General features: G+C 35.1%; 1 protein-coding gene across 3 annotated transcripts in view; it reads right to left on the bottom strand.

Moving 5' to 3' along the window:
* Nucleotides 1–15,997, bottom strand: part of TPR5 (Tetratricopeptide repeat (TPR)-like superfamily protein) — a 173,814-nt gene that overhangs the window by 133,091 nt on the left and 24,726 nt on the right. The window contains exons 2-3 of one of the 3 annotated variants that reach the window (XM_089803108.1): nt 14,480–14,593; nt 10,144–10,242 (exon numbers count right to left, since the gene is read on the bottom strand). In XM_089803108.1, the coding sequence (XP_089659234.1) occupies nt 10,144–10,242; nt 14,480–14,506 (126 nt within the window). In that variant the 5' untranslated portion in view covers nt 14,507–14,593. Of the gene's footprint in view, nt 1–10,143; nt 10,243–13,075; nt 13,173–14,479; nt 14,594–15,997 lie in introns of all 3 variants that reach the window. The other 2 variants (XM_089803109.1, XM_089803107.1) reach the window with 2 other exon arrangements.

Here is a 15,997-nt window from a genome sequence, read left to right on the forward strand (position 1 = left end):
AAGAGTGGCCGGTTGGAAAGCACAAACCAATCCCTTAAGCCTGTCCTACAATCCCTCAACGAATAGCATCACACTACGCTTCTGTCTCATATCAGGTACCATAACTGCAATGCGCTGGAACTCATTAATATAAGCTTCTACATGACCAGTTTGTCTCAGAGGAGCCAACTCTCTATAGTAAAGTTTTGTATCCTTACGGTCAAACCGTGTAATGAGTCACTCAGTGAACTCAGCATAGGAATGTACTAAGGCGTGATCCTAGATAACCAATCCATGGTACCACCAATCATAGGCAATCCCCTCCAGGTGCAACACAGCAAACTGAATAGCCTCTCGCTCAGGCATGGACCGTAATGAAAGATATATATCCAACTTGTGAACCCAAGCTCGTGCACTCGTATCTCCTGAGCCATTATATGTAGCCAATGTGATCTTCCCAATAGCTCTATTGAGGTCATAGTTCTACTGCTATTGTGGTGGTCTATAACCACGATCTCCCCTGAACTTAGTTGTATCTCTACGCTGTGCACAATACTAGGGAAGCAAGAAGACATCCCTAACCTCAGGGGGTAGAGCTCTCCATTCAGCTGTGGCTGCCAAAATTGACTCCTGGAACCCCACCTCTGGTGGTTCCACCTGTGTTGGTCATTCACCTGGTATGAACTGAGGAAGCAATGGTCTATTCATAGTAGGTGTACGATGGCGATGCTGCCTAGAGGAATGAAGGGAGCTCCCAACTGAATAATGGGATTGATGGCTGCGCTAACTACCAACCACTGAAACTAATCTACTTTGTCCACCTCTATGTCCACCCATCTCCAAATGCTCCAAGGTACCCTGTAATCTGTCTAAAGCCTGAGCTATCCTGAGCTAAGTAGTCAATAGGGTCCGCACCATCTCTCTCTTCATCATCCTAATTCCCTGTCACCCACCTGTTCTTCTGCCATAATAGGTTTCAGGTCTATTCCAAACCCTTGCTCAAGTTGAGCTCTCTCGTGCGTATAAAATCTGTGTTTCTCAGTGCTTGGATGCATAGATTTGTATTCAATCCACCAACTAGTGACTACCCAGATGCTAATATGAATTATCAAAACTTTTGATCCAGTACCCAGATGCCAAAATGAATTATCAAAACTTTTTAGCCAGTACCCAGATGCTAAAACGAATTATCAAAACCTTTTATCCAATACCCAGATGCCAAAATGAATTATCAAAACATTTTAGCCTGTACCCAAATTCTGAAATGAATTATCAAACTTTTTATCCAATACCCAGATGTTGAAATCTGTTATGACAATTTCTTACAAACCCTACATGCTGGTAAGATGTAAGCTCTGATACCACTGAAAGATCCCTGATGGATCTCTTCTGTTGATTTGCTGTGATTTTATATTTTTAAATCTGTTTTCCTGTTTATTTATGTTTTCTTGCAGAACTAGACAGAAGTGCAGAAAGGTTTATTTGTTTTTTATGGTTTTATAACATAGAAAGGAATAGGGAACAGCAACCATGAAACAACACTAAAATCAAAGTAACAAGAATCGGAATCGGATCGGAATCGGCAAGGCCGAATCAAATTGTGAATCGGCCATGAATCGGAATCGAATCGGCCATGAATCGGAAAATTTAAAAAACCCTTGAAATTTAGTGAGTAACTTATTTCATAAACCCTTTATCGCTGATTCGATTCACCGATTCACAAAAAATCGTTTGGCTTGAATCGAATCGCCAAATCGCGTGAATCGCATGAATCGCCCTGATTCTTGGAACTATGACTAAAATAAATAAGTATTCAATAAAAATCAGAATTATTGCAAATCGTACCAGGCAAATTTGTCTGAATTATAGAACCAAGCAATAAATCCAATGCATTTCCCAAAGCTCACATACAAATTTGATGTCAAACTGGAAGGTGAAGATTGTTCTTGAATCCAGCATACATTTGGAGGTGAATACAAGCAATACTCTATACAACACGTGGTGTATCTACTGCAAATGGCATCCCACAGGCTGCAATGAACCACGTCCCAACTTGAAAGATGATATGCCACACTAAAACCCCAATGAGAATTGATGCCTCTGTCCTTAATCACCATGCACAATGCCTAAGAGATTTGGTGCCAAAGATTGTTGAGGGCTACGTCCCAGCCAATCACTAACCTGGGGTTTGCATCCCAGACTAGAAATCGCCCATTCAGAGCAAATTCATAAACAAGTTGTCAAATATGCAAAAGATGATCTTAGAATGAAGCTTCTATCTCCTTATAACCCCTCTCAATTGCAAATCAAACCTTAAGTGTCTCCAAGTGGCGTTGGGTAGTGAAAGTGTTATAATTTCTTATTTTGAAGTGGTCATGTTACTAGAAAATGACATTTTTCCTCATAGACAGAAATCTATTCACTAAATTGCCCTGAGACCAAAGAGAAAGATTTAGAGAATTTCGAGACCTTTCCAACGAGCTATCACACCATAGGATGCGCATCCAGATGAGGCCAAAAACCCCTTATTACTCCAAAATGGCTAATAACTTAGCCTTATTTAATTATTAAACGCTAACTTAGGAAATATTAAAAATATAACCCAAATAGCCACAAAAAGCCCAACTAACATCACAAACCATAAAATCATCCTGTCACCTGTTCGTGACTGAAGTCAGAAATCAAGGATCCACCGGCAGTCTCATCCCTAAAATCTAGGGATGCTCCTAAAATTTAGGAAACAAGCCCTATCCCTCTGAAACTAAACCCAAAGAATAATCTCATGGAGACCCAACCTTGGGCAAGATCATACCTCCTAAAAAGTAGGAACTGCCTCCTATAAACAAGGAACGTCTCCCAACTGATCAGTAACTGCCAAAACATCAAATCCCCAACATTGAATAACCATACTGGGTCTCTATCCAACCCTGTCAACCTACAAGACACCATAATAAGTTGACTCACATGTCTCTGCTAGACTGAGCTAAAAGAGGGGACATGACAAGACTGAGTCGCCTTATCAGTGATGGTACACTGATGTGAACTGAAGGTGACTTCCAATTGTGGAGAGTGTTGCAACAACTCATTGACTGAGTAGATTTAGTTCCATCCCTGGAACATAGTACACATCAAGGAAAATGAGATTCCTCCTAGCAGACTGAATCTGAATGTTGCATTTGCCGACAATGGTGTACTCTTCTCCACCACCAAAAATAACAGAATCTAAATAAAGCTGATAGTCAGTCAACCAGTCTTTGCGGTGGGTGAAATGACAAGAGGCATTGAATCAATGGACCAAGCAAATGACTTCCTATGATCTGCTGGTATTTTAGCTATAAAGGCGTAATAGGAAAATTTTGTCTTCTCAGTGTGCTCTGCACTATTTGCTTTGGTTTGCAAACTAGATTGCTTAGATTGGGCAGCTAAGAGTTTCAAACATTCATGTCACCATACTTGTGGCCTAAGTCACAAGGCTGAAATTCGAATTCGAGTTTGACAACTATAAAATTCAAATTAAGTTCAAGAAGAATAAAAGTTCGGAGAAAAATTCGAATTAAATTCGCCTTATACAATTTTAATTATTTTCTAAAGTATGTAATATATCTCATAAATTATCAAAATAGTAAAAATTGCTAAATAGATCTCACAACTTCATAAGCTTGATGACACATTTATTGAGTACAAAACATAAGAAACGTGTAAAATCACAATTGCAAAGATATGTTTTTATTGCGAAGGTACAATCAAAAGTCAAGACTTCATAACTTCAAGAAAGCTCGAAGTTATCAAGAGCACTTGGCTCAGATGGTCTAGCATCATCATCAATATCACTACCCAATTCCTCATCAAAAAAGTCAGGCTCATCTGCATCTGGTACTGCTATGTCTTCTAAAGTCTAGTGTTGTGAAGATATATTTAAGACCTTTGCTCCACTTTCCCAAAAGCTACTATTTAAAACAATTTGCTCTATGATCTTCCCCTTACCACTTTTTGAAAGTGTTGAATTTTTCCACTCATTGGAACAAATTATAGATCTTAAAGTTGTTTTCTCTTCAACCACTCTTTTCAAAGTGCTATAAAATAAAGCAAATCTTGTATCACAAAGCCTCAACAACTCTCTAGATGCATGTTGCTTGTAAAGGCTCAATGTGAGACAATGATTTCGTATGAAATTCGCAATTGCTCTTCCTCTATGAATTGCTTCATGTATCCAAGGGAATTTTGCCAAATCATGAAGCAACAAATCCAAACAATGAGTTGCACATGGACTCCAATAAACTTTTGGGTACTTCTCTACAATCAGCTTCCCAACTCCCACACAATTTTCTGCACTGTCAGTAACCACTTGAACCACATTTGCAACCCCTACTTCAAGAATTGCTTCCTCTAATATCTGAAATAAATATTCATTATTTATTTTATGATTCATAGTGTCAATAACCTTCAGGACAAGCCACTAAAACATTAATCAATAGTCTTTGACATATATCCGACCATCCATCGCTCAATATCATGCACCTTGTTGCCTTCCAAGAGGCTTTGACCACAGCAAATTTATCACACTCTATCTTTTGACCTCTCTAAGAGATTTGTTCTCAAAGCCTCAGAAGGAGGTATATACCCTTTGCCATACTCTCTAGCATTTTGAAATACAACACGGAAAAGTGGATTTCTAGCCACATTGAATGGAATTGAACTAGTATAAAATAAATCAACTAGTCATTCATCAACTTGTTGTTTCTCACATGGTTTCCAAAAGCTATTCAGAGATCCACTCCCTTTTGTTGCCAATACAACCTGAAGTAGACATGAAGATGAAGGTATAGTAGATGTGAATCTAGAGACATCTTCTTCAATTCTTTGTTTCTTTTGTGCCTTCATCTTTTCAACAATAGAAGATGAATGCTCTTTCTCTAAAATTGCTCTAAGTTCTTGGGTCACACCTAAACATGCAGTAACACCTCCACCTTTACATGCCATAATACCAAGCAAGTGATCGATGACCCTTGTTAAACTTCCAGTAATAACTTTTGGACACAAGTTACACTAAGCTTTATTAGCTTGGATCAGTCTTGTTAGGATGATCGTATTAGTGATGCTTGTACTTTGACTAGTGATTTCAAGACTTGTCAGTAGCTTGTTTAAGAACTGATGTATGGTGTGTGGTCTTTTGAGATCTTTTTGCTTTACTGAGCTTAGGGTAGGTTATTTGTATGTAATGTCGAGAAGTGGCTTGCAATGGAGGTCGGAACCCAAAGAAGCTCCCTGAGTAACCCATTGTAGGTTGTTTAAATAAGTGATAACATTACATTAAATGAGAGTAAAATGATTAAAAAGAGTCATTGTTTTCCTTTCCCATGCCTCAAGTGCTAGTACAGACTAGGATGGGAGTAGAGAGGATGCTTGGTTGCAACCTTGCTTCGTTAGTATACCTTGTCAGTACGAAAGGATACTAGTGCCGCATAGAGTCACTATGGGGCCCGAGTCCAGTCAAGCTACAAAGGTAACCTTAGAGTTGACTCATGCAATGACATCTGCCCACTTACATAGTAGATATCCTACTAGTCATTGTTGCCTTTGGGTTTAGATGTTACTTGTGTCTTGGTACCTTTGAGTTAGATTGCTTTCAGGATTTCTTTGACCTAGATGTTGGATTTGACTTTAGAGTTCGAGAGTGGACCTTTTTGGGTTTCACGAGGTCGGGTGGTAGTGCTTGTTACTTTTACCATTGAGATCCGACAGTTCTATGCCGTAGTTGGAGTTCCTTGCTCTGTACTTTCTTTCATTCTGTTCTTTGTGTACTATGATGGATGGTTATACCTATTGTATGTATTTTATTTCATGGATCTTAAAGAGATGATGTAATCTATTTTATGATGTATATTCTTTTAGCCTTTCATACCATGTGACCTTACAGTGGATGATTGTGCATTCTGACTATTGCCAAGTGACATTCGGGAAAATTGTATATTATTTAAATGGATTTGAACTTGTAGTTAATCTCAAATGTGGATGTGTTGTATATATTGGTTTTAGTATTAATTAAACTTAAATGTGATTCAACGTCATGAGATCCTTAAGGAATGTAATCTGTTTTTGTGTTGCTTATGTATGAGTGTATGTTATTGCTTCCACTGTTGTTATATGTTATCTTTAAAAACAAAATTTTTTGGCAAACTTAGTGAAACTTTAGGTTAGCTCGTTTCAATCCCTTGGCGGGGTGTTACATGACTTTTCTTTTAAATATTATATCTTATAATTTGTATTCCTAGTAATCGCACTTTTTAATTACAAGTTTCATTACATAGCATATTGCAATTTGTTCTTCTAAATAACATATAGAACTTGTTTAATGCTCAAACGCCACTTAATGTTCACTCAGGCATCTTCATCATCCCAATAATTATAGCTTCAATAGACACCTTTGGGATTTTATATTCTACATGAAAGTATCATGGAGCGTATACCGTTCCTCCTTCCAGCATATCCTAGCGATACATTCAAAGTTCGATACCTTGTGTCAGCGATTTCAATATTCACCTTCAGCGATATGTTTCAGACTATGATATGTTGTCTTGTCTGCTAGGGTTTCAATGATAACTGCCACAGTATTTATCTGAATCAAATCTAATGCATGAACTTCAATTGAAGACCCCCGTTTTTCTCACATGCTTTCTATTACTTAGCTCTCCTCTCACCATCTCCGTTTGAAAACTTTCCTGCATGAACAATGAAGGCTTTATTTATGCCAGGCTTTATTTATGCCAGATGTTTTATGCAGATTCCAAGGTGTATTCTCCATTATTCTCTGGAGTTGTTTGCACTAGCAGTAGTGCCTGCAATTAGTTTACTTTACTGTTGATTATCTCTGTCTTAATCACATGCTATTACATTTTTTCTTTATTTCTGATCCTCAAACTTCCATATCATTTTACATACTCTCAGCGTAAGTATTTGTCTGGTTCTTCCTTTATATATCCAGATTTGCATTCCATCCCTTTCTGATGTCAATCCGGCAATAATCTGTAAGGCCTTTGATGGGCGAGCTATCTCAACTCCATAGTGATCAATCACAAATCCTATATGATCTACACATTCAATTTTCGAGCAACTGTTCTCTGAACACAGGTCTTCCAATATATATGTAAAGAGCTTTGGTGGTGGACAATAAGTTTTGTTTGCTCCTTCATCTTTTTACATACTTGCTCAATATTGTGCCAGAACCAATGAACAGTCCATTTTAAGAGAATATCTACTAGTTCTATCATCTCCTTGATATGAGAATATATTGCATCTTGTATCAAGTCCAAACCATCAACATGCTTCTTGAAATCAGAACTCAGTAAGTGCAGATGCAACTCTTTGCGTACCTGTCTGTGAGGTAGTTCATATTTCTAGTATTTGATGGAAAACATCCTTTTAATCACATTTATAGCCAAATAGTTCACAGTGGGATTTCTTTAAGTCATTCTGTCAAATAGTTAGTATGCATCTTCAATCGCACATCTGTTGAGGTCATTTATTTTTAACAATTCATGCAATTCCTGCTTTCACATCTACACACAGGGATGATACTGGTAAAGGTTGCAGAAGATCTCTTTATATCTGCTGAGTGCATTTGCTTCAAAGTTTCTCACCTTGCAACATATCTATTCTATGCATACGATAGGAAAAGACAAGATCTGCTACATATTATTCCAGTCCCATCTTGCATTTTATTTTCAGTGGTACAATATTGCTGCTATATTTCAGATGTTCACACTAGCTCTCCACCTTTGCTCACTCTTCACAATAAAAAATGGAGACTAAAATTAATGCTCCATCACATATACCACACAAAAGCAATTTGTAATGACATCTAGGAACAGTTTATCAAAAAGCTTATTTTGAATTTTATTGTTTTTTTATTGATAATAAACACATGATCTTGCAATAGCTCCAAATGTCCAATTATCCAAGGGGCATTTTTCTGGTGAGGATGGATCGTTTGTGGTGGCTAATTGTCTGCAAAAATCTCTAAAATAGACCCAATATCATGCAATTTTCTTCAAGTTCTTGTCCATACAATGGTCTGATCACCTTAGGGAGAATGTATGATTCCCTTTTATCTTTAGCTATGTTTTTGTTCTCTTATATACTTTTTGGTGTCAATATTTGATAAACAAACACCTGTTTGATTGTGAATATAGATATGCATTCAACTACTCTTCGACCTTTATGTGGATTCATTGATGAATGAAATTATGTGTTAGTTGACTGTTCAATAAATTGTTTAGTTGAAGCTACTCACAGCATATTAGTCTCTTTCTATACCTACCAAGGATGGTCTCAACTGATCCCAAGTACTCTAAGATAAGAAAATGAATGACCTGCACACAATGATGGTGTCATTCCCTATGCAAGTAATATCAATCCTCTTATCAAATTGGCTCGCCTGCTCTCTTCAAGAAGGATCTTCATCACTTTCCTCAAAATTTGTCCCTTTTGGCATCTAGACTTCAAATTTGTCCTGCATCTGCCCTTCTATGACATCCATATGCTTCCAGACTCTTCCAAACCTAAATGTCATCACGTGTTTGTTCCTGCACAACATTGAGTCTCCTAGAATACATTGCAAAACTTCACATGATGCATTTTGAGGTTTTTAGTTCATTTTTTTCCTAAGTTGTCGGCCCTGGTTCGAGTTTGGATTCAGATTTGAGATTCAAGTTCAAAATTCACTCAAAAATTTTGGGGGTGGATTTGAATTTGTTTTAAATTTGTCCATACAAAAGCATATGGTGTGTGTGTATATATATATATATATGTATGTATGTATGTATGTATGTATGTATGTATACGCAGCAGCAAATAAGTTCATACACCACTATGTTAATAGTAAAGCAACAAAACAAAATGCATCACCATAGATATTAGTGTTGTAGTCCAAATGACATAGAAAAATGCCAAAATACACCACCATATCAATGTTTCAGTTCAATAACAATAATGTCAACATTAATAATCCGCCTCTTCAATGTCTTTAAGGTGATCTCCACACTTGCACCCATGTAGGAATCACAAAGCAGCTTAGACTACGCAATAATCACCATTCCACACTGCTTGAACAATGGCAACCAAACAAGAAAGTTTGACAATGGAGGCAAGAAGTTTTCTTTTTCATTCACAAATGCAGAAATGACATATGTTTTACCTTTCTGGCCTTTTTAGTGATCTATTCTAGGGCTGGAGGATCGAATTGACTACAATACACAGTTAAAAAAATCTATTTTTGGCCAAATTCAACCTGGGTCCTGGAACATTTTTGCAAATTCACCATATAAATAGCAAAATTGGTGTTGGGTCTGTCTGACAGAATTTAGGAAGGCTTTGCAGGTCTACAGCAGACTTTTGAGCTGCAAGGCAAAAAAATACAAAACGGAAAGAAACATCTTGCCGGCAAAGACATCTTTGCACAAATTTTCACTATGGGAACCGCAGTCCCTGAGGCATGCCTCCTTGCAACCTTGAACATACATAATCAATTTCAAAAAACAAATCCTAAAACCACCAATAGATATTTATTTCACCGAATTTGATAGAAGTTTGTCTAAAACAAGAAACAAACAATACAATTGAATAACTCAAACAGATAAAAGTATGTCCTCAAAATTCTAACATTTTCTGGTGTCAATCTGTGTTCAATAAACATACATATTTAAGTTTTTGAAAATTTGTACAGATATGTTTTGCATTTTGTAGATATATACATTTGGCTTATATTTTAGCAGGAAAATTAACTGGATTCTATCAAATTTATTCAAATCAGCAAGAAGATTGCTCGATCTCAATTCTTCTTTTGACGCCAACTCAGACAATTACAGAACTTATATTTTTTTGTATAACTAAAGTTACTCTAGCATTAACTACTACTAAATGTGCTATACAGTTTACTTAAATGAGACTACCAAAAAAATGCTAGCTTGAATGTATTTGAGTAAACAATTACATCCCAAGTAAAGCATTAAAAACAAACCAGAAGCAAAGTTAAACTATTCTGAGAACAATGATGAGAACAATGATCAGAAACAAGATTTTAACAAAAGAATAATAATGTGACAGCACTAATACCTATGCTCATCTCTGATATGATTAATAAATTGACAAATAAATTTAAAAACTTACTGGCTTCTCCTCCTCATGAGCCTGACACTTCAACTTCTTATCTCTTTCTTTTATAGATTGTTCCCAATTTTGCAGATCGTTCAAGAACTCACGAAGTTCCTGAAGAAGATATACTTTAAATTTTAATCAATTTGAAATTAGCTTAATTCAAATTATAGAGCTATATTGGACTACTGAAGATATGTTCAACTCTGACAAATATCTTAAGACATTAGCCCTGCAGTGCCAAATTGACAAGGACGATTAATTTCCATTTAATTTCATGGAAGACAAATGTTTTGAATGCTTTTAGAACTAATGACGTAATATTTGCATGTTCTATTTGACCTGCATATTTATCATAGGGATAGTGGGAGAAAATTTATAGCCACTAATCAAGAATTTGAAAGAATCAGAGGCAATCTGAAAATAATTAATCAAAAAAGAAAGGTTTTTAAAAAATTAAAACAGTTGGATAATAACTCGAACATCTAGAAAAGATTCTCTATGTATGAATTAAGAATTAGTAAATCATATCTATTAATCTGTATTCCTAATTTATTGCTCAGAGGCATAGGTTTATTAATACGTTCAAGGCTTTATGTCTCCCATGCTCTTATCATCATTATGTGACACCAAGCTAAATCTTATTACAGATTTATTCAGTGTCATCTAGCTGGCATCAAGCGATAATGGCAAACAATCTAGTTGCTTCTGGATCCTTCGTATGAGTTTTAGTTTTCTATTTATATCGACTAGGTATTTACAGTGTATATTGTCCTGCCCATGCTGAGTCTGTTTCTGTTAGTATAGGATACTACAGACTCAATTCTAAAGTATTCACATTCATAATATGCTAATTGATCTGGTATTAAATTGACATGTAAGGGCAGGATTATATTCGCCAGTAGGAAACTATTGATCATCAAATTGAAGCCACAGCCTTAGATCTTAAGTATAAAGATTTTAAATAAAAAATTAGGGATTTGGATTAACTGATAAAATCTTAAACAAATCAACATTGTTAGGATCAAGTTTGTAATATAGGTGGATATTATGTTAGAATTTAAGTAAGAGCATTCTTAAATGTACTACTGATCAGTAATCTTTGACATAATGTTAAAGGAAAGAAACATAAGAATCTCCAGCCAGGAATTCAGGGATATCTAAATAGAGGTTAATTAATAGTACTAACATTCATTTTGAGTTGCATTACTGATCAGCAGGTTAGCTAGGTGTTATCATTCCATCCAGGATTGCAAACAAAGAGTCAACTAGAAAGTATATATAGATCTGTTCTAAGCAGTCACTCTCATCTCAGACACTGAAGAGATCAAATGATCGTTATAAAAATCATTGGAGCTTGTATAATTCACAAAAGGAATCATTCATTTAAATTGCACTCAACAACAAAAATTGGGAATTCGTAACTGGGCTATGCCCCTTTTAATAATGTAATAATAAAGGACTATGGTCCTGGGCAGGACTGGAGGTTTTCTTCTCCGTTCTTTCGTACCAATGCCCGTTTGAACGGAGATACTCTGTTGTATTTTTATTTTTATTAAATTAACATAATCAAAGGCTTCGGCCATTTAACGATCAAAAAAAAAAAATTGCATATTCTATAACTTCTTATGAATGTGAACATACTGTGTTTCTCATGTTGTCACTTTTTATCGCATGAGAAAGTGGAAAATTCACAGCTTATGTGAAAGAACATACTGATGTGCCTATTTATTAATCATTACATACTTTTGTTACTATTTATTTTCCCTAACATCCTAACGTATCCAATGACAAATAATTGCTTTTGTAACTATTGCTTTCGGATGTAAATTCTAATATTTTTGCACTTTTGCCAAGTTTAGCACAACTAGAAAGAATAAAGCTTGAATATTGAAACATTTGCATGGATTCCTTGCAATTTTATTTGGAAGCACTGTAAATATGGATAAGCATGCTCGTTGTTTTTGGAGAATTTTATAGCAAGAGTCCTGATGCATATATTACATATTCAGTCTATCGCACCCTGTCATAGGAAAGATTTAAAAAAACAGCACCAATATGCTAGATATAGGAAAGTTACAGGTTTGAAGCCAAATCTCTCCAAAAAAATCTAGCATAACAAAATACAAAGAATACATCTTCAAGCAGGGTAGTCACCAAATTGTTGCAACTGAAAAATCTGCCAACAAATATTTGAACTTCAGGAGAGACAAAAAGATCAAACACAAGAAATAACTACTCATTATTTCAGAATTTGTAATCAATAAACTAGTCAACAACCCTCCTACTTGATTAAATACAAACAAGCGAAAGAAAGAAATTATTTTCCATATCAAGTTCTTGGCTTAAATTTTTCACTTCAAGCCCATCAGACAAGTCCAAGTGTCAAAATGATCCTTTCAAATGTATCCATTGAAGCAATAATAACGGCAGAGTACTTTCACTGTTCCTTTGTGTCAGCCTACCTTATAATGAGTCTGATAGTGCAATGGGTGTCAAGTATGTGTCTATTTCCTTTATTCCTGTAACTACGTTATAACATTTCATCTTCATGAATAGATGGATTATGATGTAATATCCTGTATTAAATATTTTATAATATCTACCCAGTTTTAATTGTCTCAACAATTTATTACTTCTAAACAAGTGAATATTATTAATTGCTATATAATTGTCAATTCTGCAAGTTAATATTCATATAGGAGCATTTTAATAGATCTAAAGGAATATTATTAATTATTATTTTCTATATAATTATCAATGCTACAATTATAATATTCATCTAGGAACATTTAATAGATCTAAAGGAATCTTAATAATTATTATTTGCTATATAATTATCAATGCTGCAGTTATAATATTGATCTAGAAGCATTTTAACAGAAGGAAATTTGTTTATTAATAATGTTTCAAGAACTCAGTTATACAATGTTCAGCACCAAATCACCTGTTGTACAGCTCTGCTCAAACTGAATGCAATTTATTTGTGTCACTGGGTTCTGAGATCTCTACAAACAAATCCACAACAGTGACCCTGGAGATATCTGTAAGATAGTCAAAAAATTCCACCACAAATTTTAATTCACAGTCCCTCAACCAATACACTCAAACACCCTAAGTATGATTCGACCTCTCAACACACACACACACACACATATATATATAGAAAGCGCATGTGATGCAGGAGTGTCTGTACTTGATGCATTTTGTATTCAATTCATTGTTAAGGTCCATGTTTTCGGATTGATGTAGGTATAGGGGGTCATTAAGATCCATTTCGGTAGGTTAGGTGAATAGGTCTAGGAATTCAAACTTGGAGTTTCCCACCAAAACCAATTTATATTTCATAAGGCAACTTTGACTTGTAAAGAATTGGAATCTATTCCTCAATCTTAGTTTTGGGTTGGTTTATGCAAAGTAATGTCTTCGAAGACCATGTAGACCATGTGGGTCTTAATTTTACACTTCCATGCTTGTGGGCTAAGGGTTATAAGTTACGAAGTTGTCATAAAGTTGTCCAAAAGTTCATTTATTTATTTTTTGCATCTTAAAAATGTTATTAGTTGTAATCAGTTCTATCGGCTAGGTGTGGTGTAATTTGATGGAAAAGATTTGTATTCACAAATAGGACAAAGGAAGGTGGAACTGTCAAATATCCCCCTGGGATATTAATTCCAGATTTTTACCACAGAGATTCAAACAATAATTTGCATGCAATTGATTTCAATCCATCCAACACATTATAGTGAAAATTACAGAACATAAAAACTGAGATAAAGATTTGAACTGAGATATGAATATTGCTTTTAAATCTTCACTTGGGCAACAACAACAAAATCAGTGTAACCCCAAGTTTCCAAGATGGGGATAGCAGGGGATAGGGGAATGAGTTTTTGTGAGGGCAATTCTTTTCGCCAAGTTTGGGTACGGCAAGGGGATGGCTATATAGATATAGGGAATTTAAAATATATAGGGAAATTTGCATATATAGTATATACATTACATTCATATGAAAACATTGATAAAGAATGTCATTTTAAACATCATAGAACTTTAACGTACAATATTTCAATAGTCAAACTCAATGCTCAATATGCATTCATAATTTCAAATTATTGTCAATATGCATGTACTATTAAAATAATAACATAAAAATTTAAAATACATCCAAGAACATCATTTAGAATTCACTGTCAATAGCAACAAAAACATCAACCCACCTTCCATATTGAAACACACTACTATCATTTAATTCTGAAACTACACCTCCAACTCATATTAAGTGGACTGTATTAATAAGTCTATTATACAGTTCCGATCATGACATAGGTTTGTTATAGTAAGATGGCACCTTGTTGCAATCTAAAATATTCACCATATCTTCCACAAAGAACCCAAATCAACCCAAAGCCAACCCAGCACTCATGTGTTACCAGCAAATGACATAAAAATGCATGTTCTAGGTCTGTAATGCACAACAATTAGTAAACAACATTAAACAATGGATTCAGTGATATATATATATATATATATATATATATATATATATATATATATATATATATATATATATATAGTTTCATGATAAAACTTCACAATTTTCTCTAAGGTTGAAGTCAACAAATACACAAAGGACTTAAATATTCCATGATATTATTTTCCTTTGAACAAAGTTCTTCATGTGATTTGCAGATTGTTGAGCATAGAGATGTTAATCTTAAACAATTCATAAACAAGTGAATGTTAATTTGAAAACGAATAATAAACAGGCCTTAATCACATTGCTTCCAGGCAGCCACATCTTATGAAGGGACACCCGACACCTACTTTTTAAGGCCATATAAGGCAGATTCTCATATGGGTAGAGGACGAGAAAGAAAAAAAGATAGAAGTCAAATATGGAATCAAGAGAGAAAAAGCAATTCATTTAGAATGGATGCCTCTTTATGATAGGAGATATTCTTAGTAAAGGATATGATTCTACGATTCTGTTGGGGGTTATAAAGGAGGACCTACACTTTGAGAAATGTCTAAACTAAAATGCAGATATGATAAGACCACAATTATAGTTACCAAGGGACAGTTGATATTAGAAAGAACAGCATTTGTCAACACATATAAAATGATTTATGTGATAAGGGGCAGCAACTAGAATTAGCTTGTATAAACAACAATACACTTCTTGTTATGGACCAGCCTGTTTGAATAATGACAAAAGACAGGTATTCAAGAAGCAGCATTTATAAACTAGTTAAAGGTGTGATTTAATAAAGCTAGCAACTAATGTAATTAGCTCCCAAGTGTGTAATAGAAGGATTAATAAGCAGTGATTAACTTTAAAAAGAGGCGTTTTTTGCAGGGTGAAGGGTGTGTCTCCTTATCATTAAAATATATAAGGAAGGACCAATGCATCAAGGCAGGGCATATCAAATCTGGAATAAGTAATCTGCATTCAGAATAACAGCGGTCTAATGTTTCAATATGTATTGTGGTATACAATGGGAAGTTAATGTTTGATTATTGATGCATTATCTCTTGTATATTTCAATCTAGATAAATAGGGATCTAGATTCTTTATTTATTTGTTTAATCTATTTATTCTCCGAAAAACAATCATGTAGGAGTTTGTAGGAAAACACAGTTGGGAGAGCAGGCATGGGCTCCCCTTCTAAGTTGGCCATGCCATGCTGGGTGGACAAGATTTCCTGCCACTTGTGGGACAAGGGTGTTATATTATACCCTAAGGCTTAGTTAAGGCAAATGCTTCAAGTGCCCTATCATACATTCCTCTCCAATCCCTCCGATACTTTGTTGTTGGAAGTGAAACTAAGGATGAATGTGATCATGTATTGGCTAGAAAGAAGATTGT

The sequence above is a fragment of the Cupressus sempervirens genome, chromosome 10 (genome assembly GCF_028749045.1).
Source record: "Cupressus sempervirens isolate cs-2001-9-10 chromosome 10, ASM2874904v1, whole genome shotgun sequence".
In the NCBI taxonomy this organism is placed as follows: domain Eukaryota; kingdom Viridiplantae; phylum Streptophyta; class Pinopsida; order Cupressales; family Cupressaceae; genus Cupressus; species Cupressus sempervirens.